Below are 21265 nucleotides of genomic sequence, written 5' to 3' on the forward strand. Positions count from 1 at the left end.
TCTAGAAAATAACTACATTCCCCGTCATCCTTTGAACGCTCATAAGGCATTGTGGGTCGGTTCAATCGATGTCCTTGTCCTATCAGACGCACACTGTTTGACTGACTTCGCGCAAGGGCTTGGGGATTCGTTTGTGCTTGAATTATAGTCATTCTGACAAAATGATGGCAGCAAGGTTTCTCCGTCGCTCTCTCCCTGTATTGAGGCAAGCAAGATGCTACGCCGAAGCAGCTTCGGGCTCTGCCCAGATGTCCTTCACATTTGCCTCGCCAACGCAGGTAAAATAGTCCGGGGTTGACAAGGCTTATGTTATTGGCCTACGGTAGATTCCTAGCTAGCTATCTCCAATGATAAAGCCAAAGACAGATATAACGTCACTCTTAATAATAAAGACACATTATCTAACCATACAGTTAGCTAGCGACAAATGCCTGTGGCGTGCACACCGCTCAATGGCTAGCTAGTTTAACTTGGTAACGTTAGCGTACCTACTTTTTACCTCTGCATGTAACAGTTAGTTGTAAATTGACGCTCGCGCGTGTATATTCTTCCAATCAAGCCTCGCCAAATCAGTTTGGCATGCCTAAATTGTTCTGTGCAACAATATGCCCCTACTGTGTTGCCACTTGCCAGCTAACGTTAGATTGCAATAAATAAACTGTTTGTCAAAGCTAGTTACCACAATGGGTCACAGGCCCTTGCACTTTCTTATTATTTCACCTTGGGACTAGAACTGGATTACAGTACTCTTCAATTGTTAGCAACTATTTCTGATTTAATAATTAGTTTGGCTAAATCTTCAGGAGTGTGCTGACTCCACCTTAGTCACCCACATAACTAGCTAGCTATTCTGTTCGTTAATTAGCTAGGTACAAGTTAGCGTTATAGCTAGCTAGATGTCACTGAAGTGCATCTGACAGTAATTTACTAGCTAATTGGAAACAGTTTTACCTAGTTACATAACTCAAGTCAACATTAAATATGAATTGAAGATAATTCTGTTTGCTTTTCAACCTGTCAGGCTGTAATGGCATATTATATAACGTATGATAACATAACTGCAATGTACCTTACCAGAACCTCAACTAAAATATAGTAACATAACACCTCAGTAAATATGCATGGACTTTATCCATTAGAACAATTATCTAGTACTGCATGCAGATACTGTATATTTCCACACTTAATATTCAACTTCAATTCTAAGAAAATCAATAATAGTCAATGTACAGTAATGTGTGTTTCTCCTTCTCCCAGGTGTACTTCAAGGAGGCCAGTGTGAAACAGGTTGACGTGCCCACGCTGACTGGTGCTTTCGGTATCCTCCCTGCCCACGTCCCCACGCTGCAGGTTCTCCGGCCCGGAGTGGTCACCGTGTTCAACGATGATGGCTCCGCAACAAAGTTCTTTGGTGAGATTTTTCTTGATGGCTCAGTGGTCTGATTACCTCTTATGATTTTATGCATCAAACATAAAGAGCAAAGAGGAGGTGCATGAGTGTACCGGTTGGATGCATGGGGTGTGAGTAGCTCTGTTTTGTACTGTCAACTGTGGTTATATGTAGAAATCAGATAAAGTTTTAAAGCAAGCCTCTTGATTAATCAAGTCCCCAAGAAACTGGGAGAGTGAGCAATCCATTTGTTAAACAGCGCCGCGACATGAATCCAACAGACAATTGCCACCTTCGAAGGAAATGGCAACTTGGAGATGCAAACAAAAGTTATGAACAGTTAAATGCTGTCCAGGAAAACATAGCTTTAATACTCTCAATGCACAACAAAACTGCTACAATTGTTGAACAAAAAGCAGATTCGCTCAAAGACGGAGGATATTGTGTCAGATGCGCACAAACAAGGCGTGTGCATGAATTAACAAAATTTGCCTTTTGGGAACAAGGTTGTGAATTTTAGAAGAATTGGACCAGCAAGAAAACACAAGCCGACGTAACATGAGTATTGTCCTGACCAGAAGATAACGAAAAAGGAGACCTTCCAGCAACGTGGTCAAACTGATATCAGAGGAACTTGTCGTGGGTATATCACCAGAGGCTCTGGAAAGATACCATTGGATCGGAGTGAAACAGAAGAATGCTAAATACCCACTCATGGGTATCATCAAACTATGGAACTATCAGACCAAAGTCAAGGGGGAAGTTGGTCAAAATCCAGGGCCAGACTATTTGATTGGTCCAGGACCTGTCTGCTAAGGAGGAAAGAACTGGGAGCTGGAGAGGGACATGTTTGGCTTGTGAAAGTGGGCAAGAAGGATTTATCTATAAACAATCATTTTATTTTCCTTTATTGCCATGTCAAACGAGACGACTGTGATTTAGGTCCCCTGCCAAAATAATAGTTCCTTTTGGGTTTGCTCTAATATAGCATGATTGCTATCTGAACTCCAGAGTTGACATCTGAATGACAATGAAATCTGGGATGTCTGATGTGTTTACCAGGTTTATTTGCAGTGTTTTTATTTTTGTTTAATCTGTAGTTTGGCTCTCTTCAAAATTAAAATATCATATTCTGGCTTATGTCCAGAAATGTTATTTTCTTTATCTTGTAAATACTTTATGGGCTTTTTCTAACATTTAGTGTTTTTTTTTTTTTACTTTACTCAGATTTAACTGAGTATGAGATTATCATTCCCCTAAAGTGTGCATAAAAAGGATCCCAAATTATGTCATGTGTCTGCTTTCCTCAGTCTATATTTGTAATGGTAAAAGGTCTTTATTTTTACGTTTACGCATTTAAGAAATTTTGCTCTGTTTGTTCTCCATATTCTGTCACTAAGTGCATTTAACAGCATTTTCTGTTGGTGTAATTCTGCGCGATACAGGAGAATGATCCTATATCATGGATTGTTGAAGACTGTATATTTTTTTTGAAATGTCTTGGTAAGTTTTTATACGGTAAAGAAAATACAATTTCTGAACTTAAACATTTTAAAAGCACCTATAGTTTCTTCAGATTTATATCAGCAGACCAAGAATCACTAAAAATAGGTATCACCCAAAAATAAATATTAGGCGCTGTTAAGTTCTAAACAGGACCCAAACGTAACAGGTATTGGTACAGATGAATATAAACTAAGCATATTTGCCAACGATATAACTGACTGATATTAAACTCAATGCCCCCTTTTTTAATATTTTGAAAATAATTTTATATCCTGAGATAAAAAAAAAAAAACTAATATAGGGAAAAGACAACCTCAGGATCTACAGCAATCCTTCAACACTAGAACTGCCTGGCCTTTCAGGCTATAAGTACCCGCTAGAGAACATTGCCGGGCGTCTACAAACATAAGCGCCAATGCTTAATAATTAAAGGATTAGTTGCATGAATCAATAAACTCGGCAAAAAAAGAAACGTCCCTTTTTCAGGACCATGTCTTCCAAAGATAATTCGTAAAAGTCCAAATGGCTTAACAGATCTTCATTGTAAAGGGTTTAAACACTGTTTCCCATGCTTGTTCAATGAACCATAAACAATTGATGAACATGCACCTGTGGAACGGTTAAGACGCTAACAGCTTACAGACGGTAGGCAATTAAGGTCACAGTTATGAAAACTTAAGACACTAAAGAGCCATTCTACTCTGAAAAACATCCAAAAGAAAGCTCATCTGCGTGAGCGTGCCTTAGGCATGCTGCATAGAGGCATGAGGACTGCAGATGTGGCCAGGGCAATAAATTGAAATGTCTGTACTGTGAGACGCCTAAGACAGCGCTACAGGGAGACCAGACGAACAGCTGATTGTCCTCGCAGTGGCAGACCACGTGTAACGACACCTGCACAGATCGGTACATCTGAACATCACACCTGCGGGGCAGCTACGGGATGGCAACAACTGCCCGAGTTACACCAGGAACGCACAGTCCCTCCATCAGTGCTCAGACTGTCCGCAATAGGCTGAGAGAGGCTGGACTGAGGGCTTGTAGGCCTGTTGTAAGGCAGGTGCTCACCAGACATCACCAGCAACAACGTCGCCTATGGGCACAAACCCACCGTCGCTGGACCAGACAGGACTGGCAAAAAGTGCTCTTCACTGACGAGTCGTGGCTTTTGTGTCACCAGGGGTGATGGTCGGATTCGCGTTTATCGTCGAAGGAATGAGCGTTACACCGAGGCCTGTACTCTGGAGCGGGATCGATTTGGAGGTGGAGGGTTCATGGTCTGAGGCGGTGTGTCACAGCATCATCGGACTGAGCTTGTCATTGCAGGCAATCTCAACGCTGTGTGTTACAGGGAAGACATCCTCCTCCCTCATGTGGTACCCATCCTGCAGGCTTATCCTGACATGACCCTCCAGCATGACAATGCCACCACGCACAGAAAGAGCAGTATGGATGATTTCCTGCAAGACACGAATGTTAGTGTTCTGCCATGGCCAGTGAAGAGCCCAGATCTCAATCCTTTTGAGCACGTCTGGGACCTTTTGGATTGGAGTGTGAGGGCTAGGGCCATTTCCCCCCCCCAGATGTTTGGGAATTTGCAGGTGCCTTGGTGGAAGAGTGGGGTAACATCTCACAGCAAAAAACTGGCAAATCTGGTGCACTCCACAAGGAGATGCACAGCAGTACTTAATGCAGCTGGTGGCCACACCAGATACTGACTGACTTTTGATTTTGCCTCCCCCTTTGTTCAGGGACACATTATTCCACTTCTGTTAGTTACATGTCTAGTCACATGTCTGTGGAACTTGTTCAGTTTGTCTCAGTTGTTGAATATTGTTATGTTCATACAAATATTTACACGTTAAGTTTGAAAATGAACGCAGTTGACAGTGAGGATGTATTTTTTTTGCTGAGTTTATTCGTGGGAATATATACACGTTTGGAAAAAGTTATTTGTTAATTAAGGATATGTGTTGTATAATTCTACAGTCCTAGAAAACAACAAGGCCTATAACTAACTTATTTTAGTTCCCTTTACAATAAAAACATTGTAATCCATTTGATCAACTTTATTTGTAGATTTCATTATAGTCAAGTTACAGCTTCTTTTGACATGGTAGAAACAAATGTATTAATATAACCAGACAGGTGCCCAAGTGAAATTTTATTTTCTGTCTTCCTAAACAAAAGCACCAGTGCATGAACAATTGTAAGGGATGAATGACATATTTCTGCTTAGTAGCCAGAGCAACGCTGGCTGTGTGAGTGGCTGTGTGAGTGGCTGTGTGAGTGGCTGTGTGAGTGGCTGTGTGAGTGGCTGTGTGAGTGGCTGTGTGAGTGGCTGTGTGAGTGGCTGTGTGAGTGGCTGTGTGAGCGGCCGTGCTGGCTGTGTGAGCGGCACGCATATTCTTGCAAAAGTGACATTTGGAAATAGAGCTGCACCTCTTGAATTATGACAAAGTTAAGTGTCATCGAAACACCAAATTGTTTTCTTATACTATATAGAAATCAGTGTTTTACCTGCATGTGACTCTGAAGGACGATTTGATCGTGATGATCCTTTCCTGCATCTTTAAATTTAAAGATGTGCCCATCTCTTAGTACAATTTGACAGCTGTTAAGCCTAATATTGTCACTCATCAGATTGTCAATTTTATCTTGTCTATAGGCTCTTATTGTGTGAAATTAGTTTCGATGTGCAGGCTGACTGGCATATTTTGATTCCTGCTCAAGTTGGATAGAGTCAAGGATGTCTTGCATTATTTTAAAGGCCTACTGCAACACAGCATGTTTTCATTTCCATTAGAATACATTTGATTAGTAATGGTTACAGTAAATAAAACAATCCTGTAACTGCTTATTTTTACAAAGTTAAACGTAAAAGAGAACAGTATCAACCCACAAGGCGCGCTGTCAAATTATTTGTTGCTGATTTGAATAGGCATACACACTCATTACACAATTTGTCTTTCTAAGTTTAAATCAACCTCTTCACCCTCATCATTCAGTTAGGCCTAATTTTAAATTGAATTGTGAAGTAAGGTGCTCAATTATTACCTGTTCATCCATTTGTCATTCAGCGAGGAGTGCGACACACTAGCGCCTGGATGGGTGCCTACAGCACGTGATGTCTAAAGGCGTCCTAAAATTCAGAATCAAATGGCATAATGATACATAGTATTTCTGAAATTCGCCCACATGGAAAGCCTGAAGGCATAGAAACTGTAAATGATTTAATATGAAATAACATTTCAATGACAGAATTAAAAAGGAATTTTGGACTGACCAATGTAGACATTTACAAAATACAGCTGAAGTCGGAGGTTTACATACACCTTAGCCAAATACATTTAAACTCAGTCTTTCACAATTCCTGACACTTAATCCTAGTAAACATTCCTTGTCTTAGGTCACTTAGGATCACCACTTTTATTTTAAGGTTGTGAAATGTCAGAATAATAGTGTTGATTTTATTTCCTTCGTCACATTCCCAGTGGGTCAGAAGTTTACGTCCATCAATTAGTATTTGGTAGCATTGCCTTTAAATTTTACTTGGGTCAAACGTTTTGGGTAGCCTTCCACAAGCTTCCCACAAGTTGGGTGAGTTTTGGCCCATGCCTCCTCCTGACAGAGCAGGTGTTACTGAGTCAGGTTTGTAGGCCTTCTTGCTCGCACACGCTTTTTCAGTTCTGCCCACAAATTTTCTCAGGATTGAGGTCAGGGCTTTGTGATGGCCACTCTAATACCTTGACTTATTTGTCCTTAAGCCATTTTGCCACAACTTTGGAAGTATGCTTGGGGTCATTGTCCATTTGCAACCAAGCTTTAACTTCTTGACTGATGTCTTGATGTTGCTTCAATATATCCACATCATTTTCCACGCTCATGATGCCATCTACTTTGCACTCCCTCCTGCAGCAAAGCACCCCCACAACATGATGCTGCCCCCCCCCACCCCCATGCTTCACGGTTGGGATGGTGTTCTTCGCAAGCCTCCCCCTTTTTCCTCCAAACATAATGGTCATTATAGCCAAACAGTTCTATTTTTGATTCATCAGACCAGAGGACATTTCTCCAAAGTACGATCGTTGTCCTCATGTGCAGTTGCAAACTGTAGTCTGGCTTTTTTATGGACGTTTTGGAGCAGTGGCTTCTTCCTTCCTGAGCGGCCTTTCAAGTTGTCGATATAGGACTTGTTTTACTGTGGATATAGATACTTCTGTATGTGTTTTCTCCAGCATCTTCACAAGGTCATCTGTTCTGGGATTGATTTGTACTTTTCGCAATAAATATGTTCATCTCTAGGAGACAGAACGTGTCTCCTTCCTGAGCGGTATGACGGCTGCGTGGTCCCATGGTGTTTATACTTGTGTACTATTATTTGTACAGATGAATGTGGTACCTTCAGGTGTTTTGAAAATGTCTCCCAAGGAGGAAGCAGACTTGTGGAGGTCTAAATGTATTATATATATTTTTCTGACTTTTGGCTTTCTTGATTTCCCCATGATGTCAAGCAAAGAGGCACTGAGCTTGAAGGTAGGCCTTGAAATACATCCACAGGTACACCTCCAATTGACTCAAATTATGTCTATCAGAAGCTTCTAAAGCCATGACATAATTTTCTGGAATTTTCCAAGCTGTTTAAAGGCACTGTCAACTTAGTATATGTACACTTCTGACCCACTGGAATTGTGAAATAATCTGTCTGTAAACAATTCTTGGAAAAAATTACTTGTCATCCACAAAGTAGATGTCCTAACCAACTTGCCAAAACTATAGTTTGTTAACAAGACATTTGTGGAGTGGTTGAAAAACAATTTTTATTAACTGCAACCTAAGTGTATGTAACTTCTGACTTGAACTGTACATGCAACTTATCACAAGTTCGAGCTGAAATCTTTGGACATCAGAGCAATGTAGAGGGAGTTCTGAGTCAGAAAATAATACTAAAATGATGGGTCAGATACCTACAAAACCTTGCAGAAAGCCTATCCAACTAAAGATGGTGTTAGAACAAAATTACAGTTAACAAAAATGTAAGCTCTCTGTATGTTTCAAGTGATGGTATATGAGGGTGGGTTGAGATTGGAAATGGGTTGGACTGTACTTTTCTCCTCAATCATTTTGAAACTTTTGCTTAACTGGAAATCAAGTGATCCTCCATTGTTGCGACGGTAGAAGAATCAAATGCATTATTATTTGAGTGTTGAAAAGGGTGTGGGTAACCAAGGCAGTGGAGCAGTTCGAGGTCATATGGAATAGTCTTGCAGGTGCTGGGAGCATGCGGGTCTGGGCAGGAGTGATGTCGTTGATGTTTGTGTGCGCCTGTCTTGTCTGTTTTATAGTGTAAAATCTCTTATCACAAGTCTATGCTGTGAGACACGGTGCTGTTCAGGATCGCCCAATCCACAATAGGACTCATAGGCTCTGTCCCTAACCTCTAGCCCCTTGTATGAGCTCTAACTAAAAGGGTTAGAGTTCGATAGGTGTTGCAACATGGTGGGAGTTCCACTGTTTTTAACCCTTTATGAAATGGTGGGTGAGTCTGTCTGACTTCTGACGTTTATGGCAAGAGGGACTAGTGGTATCACCTAAAATTGATTTGATTCACTATGGCTAGATTTTTCCTCTTGACACCCATATGTGTACAAATGCCAGTGTCTGTGTGGTAGGCCGATACATCATTTTGGAAGCTTTGATTACATTTTTAATGATCTTGTGATATCTGATTAAATAAAAGCAATGATTTCTAAGCTACTTACATACCAAATGGGGACAGTGCTTGAGCATGCCTTCTGTGTTTTTCAAGGTGATCGCAATGGTCAGTTCCATATCAATAACTGGCCACTTTAATGTGGACTATGCGGCAGGGGTCAGTCCTGTCTCGAATTGTGGGTAAGACGTTGACTGCATCCTAGACCTTGAGAAATCTAACTTGGCCTACATTTAAGTGTTACGCTACTTCCCCTGCTTTGAAATCCACTACAACAAAATGGCACATTTGCAAAAGTGTCTGCACTGAACATTTTTAAAGGGTGTATGTGAAACGAAGTTGGGGAGTAGAAATAGACGGTAGTATGAATATCGTTATGTGGATCCATACCAGTATACCTTAAGACTACATATTGCCCGTCCTTACTTTAAAGTCCCAGTGCAGTCAAACTTGTATTTTTCAAGTTTTATTTATATAGAGATACACCTCTCTCCATCCACGGTGAGGTTGGAATAATACTGTGGAATTCTGAAAATGTACAATGCCCCTTTTTAGTTTAACCTCTATGGGCTAGCGTCCCACCTACGTAACAGCCACTTGCAGCCTGTGGCGCGATTTTCAAAACCTTAAAAATCATATTACTTCAATTTCTCAAACATATGACTATTTTACAGATATTTAAAGACAAGACTCTCGTTAATCTAACCACACTGTCCGATTTCAAAAAGGCTTTACAACGAAAGCAAAACATTAGATTATGTCAGCAGAGTACCAAGCCAGAAATAATCAGACACCCATTTTTCAAGCCAGCATATAATGTCACCAAAACCCAGAAGACAGCTAAATGCAGCACTCACCTTTGATGATCTTCATCAGATGACAACCCTAGGACATTATGTTATACAATACATGCATGTTTTGTTCAATCAAGTTCATATTTATATCAAAAACCAGCTTTTTACATTAGCATGTGACGTTCAGAACTAGCATACCCCCCGCAAACTTCCGGGGAATTCGCTAACATTTTACTAAATTACTCACGATAAACGTTCACAAAAAGCATAACAATTATTTTAAGAATTATAGATACAGACCTCCTCTATGCACTCGATATGTCCGATTTTTAAAATAGCTTTTTGGTGAAAGCACATTTTGCAATATTCTAAGTACATAGCCCAGGCATCACGGGCTCGCTATTTAGACACCCGGCAAGTTAAGCACTCACCATAATCATATTTACTATTATAAAAGTTTGATTACCTTTTGTTGTCTTCGTCAGAATGCACACCCAGGACTGCTACTTCAATAACAAATGTTGGTTTGGTCCAAAATAATCCATCGTTATATCCGAATAGCGGCGTTTTGTTCGTGCGTTCCAGACACTATCCGAAATGGTAAAGAAGTGTCGCGCGCATGGCGCAATTCGTGACAATAAAATTCTAAATATTCCATTACCGTACTTCGAAGCATGTCAACCGCTGTTTAAAATCAATTTTTACGCCATTTTTCTCGTAGAAAAGCGATAATATTCCGACAGGGAATCTCCTTTTCGGCAAACAGAGGAAAAAAATCACAAAGGCGGGGGCGGTCGGGTCACGCGCATAAGCCCAGAGTCCCTTGATCGGCCACTTGAGAAAGGCGATAATGTGTTTCAGCCTGGGGCTGGAATGACGACATTCTGTTTTTTCCCGGGCTCTGAGCGCCTATGGAAGACGTGGGAAGTGTCACGTTAGAGCAGAGATCCTTAGTAAAAGATAGAGATGGAAAAGAAGTTCAAGAAATGGTCAGACAGGCCACTTCCTGTAAAGGAATCTCTCAGGTTTTGACCTGCCATTTGAGTTCTGTTATACTCAGACACCATTCAAACAGTTTTAGAAACTTTAGGGTGTTTTCTATCCATATGTAATAAGTATATGCATATTCTAGTTACTGGGTAGGAGTGGTAACCAGATTAAATCGGGTATGTTTTTTATCCAGCCGTGTCAATACTGCCCCCTAGCCCTAACAGGGGAGCTGTTTGTAAAAAAAAAAAAAAAAAAATGCCTGAAATTTCAGCCTGTTTTGGTGGGATGGAGTTTTGGCATGTCTGGTGATAACACCAGGCGGTGAATTATTTAATAAACAAATAACAGTTCAAACCCATCTACTAATAACAGCTCCTTCTCAGTTTTCTCCAGTCCTAGCAACATTATTGCTTGATTGTTCTTTGTTATTTTTTTTTTTACAATTTGTTTTCAATTAATCACAGAAAGGGCCTTAATTGTTACCCAGAAATGATTTGATATTGAGAACTGCTTCATTGGACCTCTTTTAACATGGAACTTCCAGCAGGGGTCAGTCCTGTCTTGTGGGGATGACTGCATCCTAGGCCTGGAGAAATCTGACTTAGCGTAACACTTTCAAATTGTAGTCTACTTCCCTGGATTGAAATCAGCTAAAATAAACTTCTGCATGTTAGTGACTGAACTTTAAGAGACTGTTGCAGTCTGTGCATGAAGGAAATGCATTTATTTAATTTCAATAGAGTAAGTTGTCTACATGGGGCTGGCCGGTATATTTTATTTAACCATGTAGGCTAATTGAGAACAAGTTCTCATTTACAACTGCGACCTGGCCAAGATAAAGCAAAGCAGTTCGACACACACAACAACAGTTACACATGGAATAAACAAACATACAGTGTGTGCAAATGAGGTAAGATGAGGGAGGTAAGGCAATAAATATGCCATGGTGAAGTAATTACAATATACCAATTAAACACTGATGTGCAGAAGATGAATGTGCAAGTAAAGATACTGGGGTGCAAAGGAGCTAAATAAATACAGTATAAGGTAGTTGGATGGGCTATGTACAGGAGCAGTGATCTGTGAGCTGCTCTGACAGCTGGTGCTTAAAGCTAGTGAGGGAGATATGTCTCCAGCTTCAGTGATTTTATTTTTATATATATATATATATATTTTGTAGTTCGTTCCAGTCATTGGCAGCAGAGAACTGGAAGGAAAGGCGGCTAAAGTAGGAATTGGCTTTGGGGGTGACTAGTGAGATATACCTGCTGGCGTGCGTGCTACGGGTGGGTGCTGCTATGGTGACCAGTGAGCTGAGATAAGGCGAGACTTGTAGATGACCTGGAGCCAGTGGGTTTGGCGACGAGTATGAAGCGATGGCCAGCCAACGAGAGCATACAGGTCGCAATGGTGGGTAGTGTATGGGGCTTTGGTGACAAAACGGATGGCACTGTGATAGACTGCATCCAATTTGTTGAGTAGAGTGTTGGAGGCTATTTTGATAATGACATCGTCGAGGATCGGTAGGATGGTCAGTTTTACGAGGGTATGTTTGGCAGTATGAGTGAAGGATGCTTTATTGCGAAATGGGAAGCCGATTCTAGATTTAATTTTGGATTGGAGATGCTTAATGTGTGTCTGGAAGGAGAGTTTACAGTCTAACCAGACACCTAGGTATTTGTAGTTGTGCACATATTTTAAGTCAGAACCATCCAGAGTAGTGATGCTGGATGGGTGGACAGGTGCGGGCAGTGATCGGTTGAAGAGCATGCATTTAGCTTTACTTGCATTTTAAGAGCAGTTGGAGGCAATGGAAGGAGAATTGTATGGCATTGAAGCTCATCTGGAGGTTAGTTACGTGTCCAAAGAAGGGCCAGAAGTATACAGAATGGTGTCGTGTGCGTCGAGGTGGATCCGAGAATCACCAGCAGCAAGAGCGACATCATTGATGCATACAGAGAAGAGTCGGCCTGGTATGATTGGTGGGGTGGCTGAATGAAATGGGTTGCTTTACTCAAATTTGGTCTGTTTTTCAGTGAGCAGCGGGTCAATCACAGTGAACGCAGACTCATCGGTGCAGCTGCTGGCTGAAGAGGCTTTCCCCCTGGACCAGCTGGATGTGGCTGTAAGTACCCAGCACCCACTCATAAACCTATTTATTATCTCTATGGCAACAGGTGGGCAGGCCACAGCGTGGGCAGGCCACCGCATCACACCTGATTTCTAGTAATAAACAAATCATAGTTGTCTAGTTGGACTGGGGTGTGTTCGTTACGGGAACCGTTTACCATTTTAAGAACCAGAACGAAACGGAGGTTCCTACCTGAATTTTTCAAATAGAAACTCTCATTTGTGTTTTCCTTTTGGAGTAAACGGTTTCTGTTGCTAAACGTTTTGCAACAGACAAAATATTTTGCAAAAGCATCGGCGGAATGATTACACCCCTGGGACGTATTCAATTCTGTCTCGAAACATTTATTTAATGGAAGCAAACAACTGATGGACCTACCTGAATTTGTCGTGTTCTTTTTTTCAACTGTTTGGCTAATGGTTACACACCTGGTGTAGTGTGTTAGAGCTGGGCAGGAAGAAGGGCCGCGGAGGGCTACTTATGTTTCCTGCGCCAATGGGAGCAGAATGCCCTTAAATCATTGAACCAGAGCAATCACAAGATGCTCTTCATCAGAGCAATAACAATTGCATGAACATTTCCCATCCTCTACATTAGGATTGCTTTGTTCTCTGAAAAGCTAGGCTAGAGTTGTGATTGACTGCATTGGCTGAATGATGCCAGTCATTGATTGAAACCCAACCTTTTATAAAGATGTTAACTGTATGCAGCTCTGCTCAGTCAGACCTTAGTTTTGTAAAAGGAAACCTTCCATGAAATGACCAAATCCCTTACTCAACAGAATTCCGCACAGCATTGGCTCAAATGTCAGTCTAAATATGTATTTGTGTGAATTGTCCCTAAGGCCATGTTGCTCTTTATTACTCGCAGCCCCATCAGCCGACTAAACGTTCATCGTAGAGGAGCTCCCTCTTTCTCTCTGACCCTGTCCGAGAAGGGCACACACTGTCAAGTTGACTCCAAAGAAATGGATGACTTTTTTTTTCTTCCTCTGTGAACAATGCACAGGAGAAACCCTGCTGTTAATAAGGCAGGAAAGGTCAGTCACTGTTGAGTTATAGCAGATGTGCCAAGTTCCCACTGGGAGACCTTTAACTCCCAGCTATGTTTGGCATTTCTACGCTGTAATCGCTACTGTAACAAATGGGCCTTTCACAGGAAAGAGGCAATGTGAATTTGCAATGCTAGTCTCTCTCTTCCAGACCTGCCAACATACACACAATTTTAGGTTAAAGTACGCTGGAATGAGAAACTGCCCTAAAATAGTCTTCTCGTTGGCACCTTGTGGTTTTTGACCCAACTGTCTCTGAAGTTGGAACTGAGCCAATCGGAAGACTTTGGCGAGGAGAAAAAATCTCTAGCTTTACCCTCCTGCCCCCCCCAGTCTTAATACTGTTTTGCTCCCTCGAGTTCCACTTCGTCCATTTATACCACTGTGATGAAAATAGATAGGGATAATGGACAACGAGCCTTTCGCTAAATACTTTTTCCATAATTGGGTCTTAGTCGAGCACAACCACTTTTGTAGTAGTCTCCTTCGCTAAGGCATCATTACGATGAAGTAGTTAGCTACGACGTTTAGTCAACTAAGAGAATGCTTTCTTGTGAGCACTTAATCTCTGCAACAGTAGGTGCGAGCGCATTGTCGAGAAAGGAAATGTGGTGTTGCGATAGTTCAGTGCACGTTGCTGCACGGATGGAAACAGACATGGCAGAGAGCTGTTCTGCTGATACTGTACTTCACAAAAAATCAGATTTTCCTACCTTTAAAATAAACAAAATAAAATAGAATATTAGCCCCCTAGAGTCGCTGTCTGCTCTCCGCGGGAATCTAATTGGCATAATAAAAGAATCCCCATCAATCTTGTCAGTTTGAAAGATTTTTTTGCATGGGCTGCGTCTCAATCCACCACATCTGCCGACGTTGCCCTTCCGTGTCTGCGGTGAAGTGTGACAGAACTAGTGCGGAGTCCGAAAGGTTTGGCCCACAAATGGAAAGATGTAGCTCCCATGAACACGATGTCTGAGAACCTCACGATAGTGCTCTATGACCCCCACAAGCATCATGGGACTCGTTTTGTAGTCGGTACAGCCGATCTGCCAAGTTCTGAATGTAGTGTCCGAATAGATTGGGCACACGTTAAGTTTGCTGAAAATTAACGCAGTTGACAGTGAGAGGACATTTTCTTTTTTTTGCTGAGTTTATATATGGAGATATTTTAATGTTTAAAATAAGGGGTTAAATGCTAGTCTAAATAAATACAAATAGTGATCCTTATCTCTCAGCTATAGGACAGACACTTCAGAACAAACCATTAAAAAAAAAAAAAAATGTATCCATGCATGAAGCTGTTATTCAAGGTTTCTATGGGCGAATAGCACTAAGGCCAAATTCAATGTTTCATCAAATAAAAACAGTTCTGATACTTTAAGGCGTCCTAAAATTCTAATTCCAATAGTCATACCATCGATCATTTAGCTATCTTAAAACAATCCCATATTGTCCTAGTAGACACCCCCACGGCTTTGATTCTATTCATATATTTTTTTGTTCACGCTTATTGCCTGTTGTGCAGTTCAAGGACCTAAATAAAAACGTTGACACTATAAATTAATATTTAGAATATCTTGTCAAAGGTATGTTTACTACAAATTTTCCAAAGGCACACTTTGATCTAGTAAAACTTAGCCACTCGGTAACATTCACCGTCTTCTTGGTAAGCAACTCCAGTATAGATTTGTCCTTGTGTTTTTGGTTATTGTCCTGCTGAAAGGTGAATTTAATGTCCCAGTGTCTGGTGGAAATCAGACCGAACCAGGTTTTCCTTTAGGATTTTGCCTGTGTTTATCTCCATTTCTTTTTTGTCCTGGATAAATTCCCTAGTCCTTAACGATTACAAGCATACCCATAACATGATGTAGTCACCACCGTGCCTGAAAATATGGAGCGGTACTCAGTAATGTTGTACTTTTGGGGCAAATCCAATAATGCTTGGTATTCATGGAAGAAAAAAAGTGATTTGCTTTGTTTTTATGCAATATTACTATAGTGCCTTGTTGCAAACAGGGAGCATGTTTTTGGAATATTTGTAAAATTGGCAAATGTCAACAATCGGCTGCTAATGATGTGATAATAGTCAGTTCACCAATGACAAGGCATGTTGAATGAATGGTAGTAATCACACCTAACTTGATGGATTAGGTCAGGGATGGAGATCTGAAACAAGCCCATAGGCCTAGTTCAGTTTCATAGTCCAAATTACCTACCGTAAGCTAGACTACTACATTGCATCCAGTAATTGAGTTATTAAAAAAAAAAAAAATCTCCCCAAACAAAATTAAGCCAGTTTATGTTTTCACTAGACTATCCACATAAAGACACCTATTAATTAGAATAGTCATTACCCCTACATATAACCTAGAACAATGAGTTATTGATACCACTTCAATTTAATTTAGGATCAAACCCACTGAAAATAGTTTGTTTTGCCTGGCAGAAGCATAAAGAACAGGCTGTCCTTTTTTTGTACTATGTTCTTTGCTCAAAGATTTATCTGTACAGGATTGGATTATGAAGCAGTGTTTCCCCAAACTATGCTTACAGGGACCTGCCGCCTAGCTCTGACCCTTGTCTAAGGCTGTGTTTACTCATGCAGCCCAGTTCTTTTGCCCAATTATTGGCAAGAGTTGAATTGATTGGTCAAAAGACCAATGATGAAACATTTCGGCTGCCTGTGTAAACGCATCCCTATTAGCCTTAATTGGTTATTTAGTTGAATGTAAAAAATAGACTGGTACTGTGCTAGCATATTTAGTATGCATGATGTCCAGCACTTCGTAGTATGGATATGGTTGTTGTGTATCTGACCTCTCTGATTTTTAGGCTGCCAAGGTCAACTTGGAGAAGGCCCAGTCTGAAATGGCGTCTGTGTCTGACGAGGCTGCCAGGGCTGAGGTCCAGATCAACATAGACGCCAACGAGGCAATCGTCAAAGCCCTGGAGTAGGCCGCGCGACTGGTCTCTGTGGTACGTATTGCAACCATGTACCTCTGTGAGGTGGTAGAAGTGTAGAGAATGAGCTTCACATCTGACCTAGACGCTGTTGGAAAAGCTTTAAAATGCATCCAATCCTTGCTCATATCCACCTTTGAAGCGATCAGTGTGTATTTTAAAGGCTTACAGTTGCTGAGCTAATTGCCTACCAGCTATTTTTTTATGAAAGCAGACAACCCATAGTGACTTAATGGGTGATGACGAGTTATGCACATTTCAGCCATTCAGTGCAGGGTAGATCTTGTCACCAAGCTTTGACATTGGCTAACAGAATTGCCATCATGCGTTCTGTTTGAAGGAGAGATTTCCATGACTTGATCACTGATCTCACGCAAGTGAGTTCAGAGCTTGTTTCAGCATGGGCAGCGCTATTGAGTACTTTCACCATTTTGAAGTAGTCAACTAGGTGGGACCATAAAGAATGATAGAGGCCTCTGGTAGCAAAAAGGTTTTATTGGCATGGGTAGCGCCATTGAAGGATTATAACGTTTTAATGTAGTCAACTGGGTTGGACTTTCTACTTCATTGGCTGATCCAACCGGGTCATCAGGAGGGATCTGACAATCAATTTTCAGTGAACTGAAAAGATGAGCGATTCAGGGATGTGTGCGCTTTGGGGACCTTTAACAGAATGTGACTGGCAGAACGGGTGTTGTATGTGGAGGACGAGGGCTGCAGTAGGTATCACAGATGGGCGTGGAGTGAGCCCTAAGAGGGTTTTATAAATACGCATCAACCAGTGGGTCTTGCAATGGGTATACAGAGAGAACCAGTTTACAGAGGAGTATAGAGTGTAGTGATGTGTCCTATAAGGAGCATTGGTGGCACATCTGATGGCTGAATGGTAAAGAATATCTAGCCACTTGAGAGCACCCTTACCTGCCAATCTATAAATGCCGTAATCTAGCATGGTCATCTGAATCAGGGTTAGTTTGGCAGCTGGGGTGAAAGAGGAGCGATTACGATAGAGCGTTCCAAATCTAGATTTAATCTTAGCCTGCAGCTTTGAGATGCGCTGAGAGAAGGACAGTGTACCTTCGAGCCGTACTCCCAAGTACTTGTATGAGATGACTACCTCAAGCTGTAAACCCTCAAGCGGTAGTAAACACACCTGTTGGGAGAGGGGCATTCTTCTTACCAAACCACATGACCTTTTTGTTTTGGAGGTGTTCAGAACAAGGTTAACCTCTTACATCTAGACGTTCCGCTAGCGGAACACCTGCTCCAATATCCAATGATGGGCGTGGCGCGAAATACAAAGTCCTCGAAAATCCCAAAACTTCCATTTGTCAAACATATGACTATTTTACAGCATTTTAAAGACAAGACTCTCCTTTATCTAACCACACTGTCCGATTTCAAAAAGGCTTTACAGCGAAAGCAAAACATTAGATTATGTCAGCAGAGTACCCAGCCAGAAATAATCACACCCATTTTTCAAGCTAGCATATAATGTCACAAAAACCAAAACCACAGCTAAATGCAGCACTAACCTTTGATCTTCATCAGATGACACTCCTAGGACATTGTTATACAATACATGCATGTTTTGTTCAATCAAGTTCATATTTATATCAAAAAACGGCTTTTTACATTAGCATGTGACGTTCAGAACTAGCATACCCACTGCAAACTTCCGGTGAATTTACTAAATTACTCACGATAAACGTTCACAAAAAAAAATAACAATTATTTTAAGAATTATAGATACAGAACTCCTCTATGCACTCGATATGTCCGATTTTAAAATAGCTTTTCGGTGAAAGCACATTTTGCAATATTCTGAGTAGATAGCTCGCCATCACAGGCTAGCTATTTAGACACCCACCAAGTTTAGCCCTCACCAAAGTCAGATTTACTATAAGAAAAATTGGCTTACCTTTGCTGTTCTTCGTCAGAATGCACTCCCGGGACTTCTACTTCAATAACAAATGTTGGTTTGGTTCCAAATAATCCATAGATGTATCCAAATAGCGGCGTTTTGTTGTGCGTTCAAGACACTATCCGAAGGGTTACGTGCCCGACGCATTTCGTGACAAAAGATTTCGAAATATTCCATTACCCTACTTCGAAGCATGTCAACCGCTGTTTAAAATCAATTTTTATGCGATTTTTCTCATAAAAAAAGCGATAATATTCCGCCCGGGAAACCCTGTTTTTGTTCAAAGACGAAAAAATAAAAACATGGTGTCGCCTCGTGCACGCGCCTCAGTCTCATTGTTCTCAGATCGACCACTATCCAAATGCGCTACTGTTTTTCAGCCTGGGCCTGCAAAGGCATCATTCAGCGTTTTGCCGCCTTCTGAGAGCCTATGGGAGCCGTAGGAAGTGTCACGTTACAGCAGGGATCCTCAGTTTTCAATAAAGAGAGTGTAGAAGGCCAAGAAATGGTCAAAGAGGGCACTTCCTGTAAGGAATCTTCTCAGGTTTTGGCCTGCCAAATGAGTTCTGTTATACTCACAGACACCATTCAAACAGTTTTAGATACTTTTGAGTGTTTTCTATCCAAAGCTAATAATTATATGCATATTCTAGTTTCTGGGCAGGAGTAATAATCAGATTAAATCGGGTATGTTTTTTTTTATCCGGCCGTGAAAATACTGCCTCTTATCTATAACAGGTTAAGGGTAGAGAGCTTGTTGGGCACTAAAATCTTTGTAGAGCATTTAACACAATCTGGGGAGGGGCCAGCTGAGTATAAGCCTATCATCTGCATATAAATGGATGAGAGCTTCTTACTGCCTGAGCTATGTTGATGTAAATTAAGAGCGTGGGGCCTAGGATCGAGCCTTGGGGTACACCCTTGGTGACAGGCAGTGGCTGAGACGGCAGATGTTCTGACTTCATACACTGCACTCTTTGAGAGAGGTAGTTAGCAAATCAGGCCAAAGACCCCTCAGACACCAATACTGCTTAGTCAGCCCACAAGAATGGAATGGTCCAACTATCAAAAGCTTTGGCCAAGTCAATAAAAATAGCAGTTTTTTGGTGTCAAGTTTCAGGAGCTCCTTTAGCACCTCGGACTAGGTGACTGCCTGCAGAGAGAAACTTTGTAGAGGGGCAGGGGAAAAAGAGAAGCATCGGGTATAGTTGCATTAGAAGGGGTGGGAGATGAGGAAATATTGGACGGGCAAGGAGGCATGGCTGAGGCATAGGAATCCTGACTTAATGAAGTGGTGATTCGAGCTCAGCCATGTGCTTCTTGTCAGTAACAACCACATCAACTTTAAGGGACATGGGCAGCAGTGAGGAGGAGGGTTTATTCTCCAGGTCTTTAACCGTTTTCCAGAACTTCTTGGGGTTAGATCAACAGAAGTGGAGTAACTGCAAGATCACAGTCGAACCAGGGGCTGGACATGTCTTTTTTTTATTTGTGTTTTCTTTATGGGGACGTGTTTTGTTAACAATACCACTGAAAATATCAAAGGTCCAAGTGTCCTTGACCGAGGGGATCAAGCTGAGTCTATTCCATTTTATCTCTATGGTTCAGTAAGGATTTAGCACACCCCAATGTTATGTCAGACTGTTTTTATTGCTGGATGACTGTATACTTATGGTAATCATATTTTCGCCTTTATTCCAGGTGGCGTGTTGGTATAAAGGAAATGAAAATTCTCCAACTGTTTCCCGGACCAGTCAAGTCAGTAACTGCATGATCTCATGCTTGCTTTGTACAGTGGAATGAAATGACCAATAAATTTATTTGGATCTACCTGCCAATTATTCTGTATTTTTGTTCCTTTTATGTAGGATTCAAGGACTGGTATTGTGTGCTATATTTTGTAAGGGAAAAGAGACCAAACATAGATGTATTCTGTGTACAATGTGTTTTTCCCGTATTTTGTGGTTATAGTTAATGCAGTTCTCCTTTCTGCCACTTGGTGACAGTGTTTTCATAGTCACAGCAAGTAGCAAATGGAACAAAGTCTGTTCTATTGTGGTGAGACAAACCCATTAACCAAGGGTAGCTATTATAATCACCTTTGTTGAGTTGGCTATGTTGTGATTTCTCAAGCGTTATAATTAATTTAATGAAGGCATCAAGTGTTATTTTTGTCCATACTGATTTTAGTGGTATGCTTGATTTTTGTTTCACATTTTGTCAGCAGGTGGTTAGCTTTGGTGTTACTCAATGTCTGTAATGGGGGGGATGTTGACCGTGTAAAGATCTCCATCACTCCCTCTTTGTCTCTCGGTGTGGACATGTTCTGGGAGTCAATATGGTTACCTCAGGTTTCTGTGGTGCTGCCCATTTAAAACAGGCCTCTGGTCTCAACCATAGGTTTCATCTTCACAGGAGCACTCCAGAGTTCTAATCATGTTCTGACTCAAGACTTTCAGTCCTCCAACCACAACCGGTTTTATGGATATCAACTCTCGCCTCTTCTAATTATTTTTTTTACTAGTGAGCAAGTACAGTTGAAGTCGGAAGTTTACATACACCTTAGCCAAATACATTTAAACTCAGTTTTTCCACAATTCCTGACATTTAATCCAAGTAAATATTCCCTGTCTTAGGTCAGTTAGGATCACCACTTTATTTTAAGAATGTGAAATATCAGAATAATAGTAGAGAATGATTTATTTAAGCTTATTTCTTTCATCACATTCCCAGTGGGTCAGAAGTTTACATACACTCAATTAGTATTTGGTAGCATTGCCTTTAAATCTAACTTGGGTCAAATGT

General features: G+C 41.2%; 1 protein-coding gene across 1 annotated transcript; it reads left to right on the plus strand.

Moving 5' to 3' along the window:
• Positions 1-7: 7 nt before the first annotated feature.
• Positions 8-20298, plus strand: LOC106573602 (ATP synthase subunit delta, mitochondrial). Its single transcript, XM_014148792.2, has 5 exons — positions 8-278; positions 1258-1411; positions 12430-12518; positions 16408-16551; positions 20162-20298. The coding sequence occupies exons 1-4, from the start codon at positions 162-164 to the stop codon at positions 16528-16530; spliced, it is 483 nt and encodes a 160-aa protein (XP_014004267.1). The 5' UTR covers positions 8-161; the 3' UTR covers positions 16531-16551; positions 20162-20298.
• Positions 20299-21265: the final 967 nt, after the last annotated feature.

Source organism: Salmo salar, chromosome ssa16 (genome assembly GCF_905237065.1).
Source record: "Salmo salar chromosome ssa16, Ssal_v3.1, whole genome shotgun sequence".
NCBI lineage: Eukaryota > Metazoa > Chordata > Actinopteri > Salmoniformes > Salmonidae > Salmo > Salmo salar.

Excerpts from the sequence above, each read along its gene's own strand:
- LOC106573602 (XM_014148792.2), top strand. The coding sequence starts at position 162 with ATGATGGCAGCAAGGTTTCTCCGTCGCTCTCTCCCTGTATTGAGGCAA. Across the intron at positions 1,412-12,429 it reads CTCCGCAACAAAGTTCTTTG|TGAGCAGCGGGTCAATCACA; the intron begins GTGAGATTTTTC and ends TCTGTTTTTCAG. Across the intron at positions 12,519-16,407 it reads TGGACCAGCTGGATGTGGCT|GCTGCCAAGGTCAACTTGGA; the intron begins GTAAGTACCCAG and ends TCTGATTTTTAG.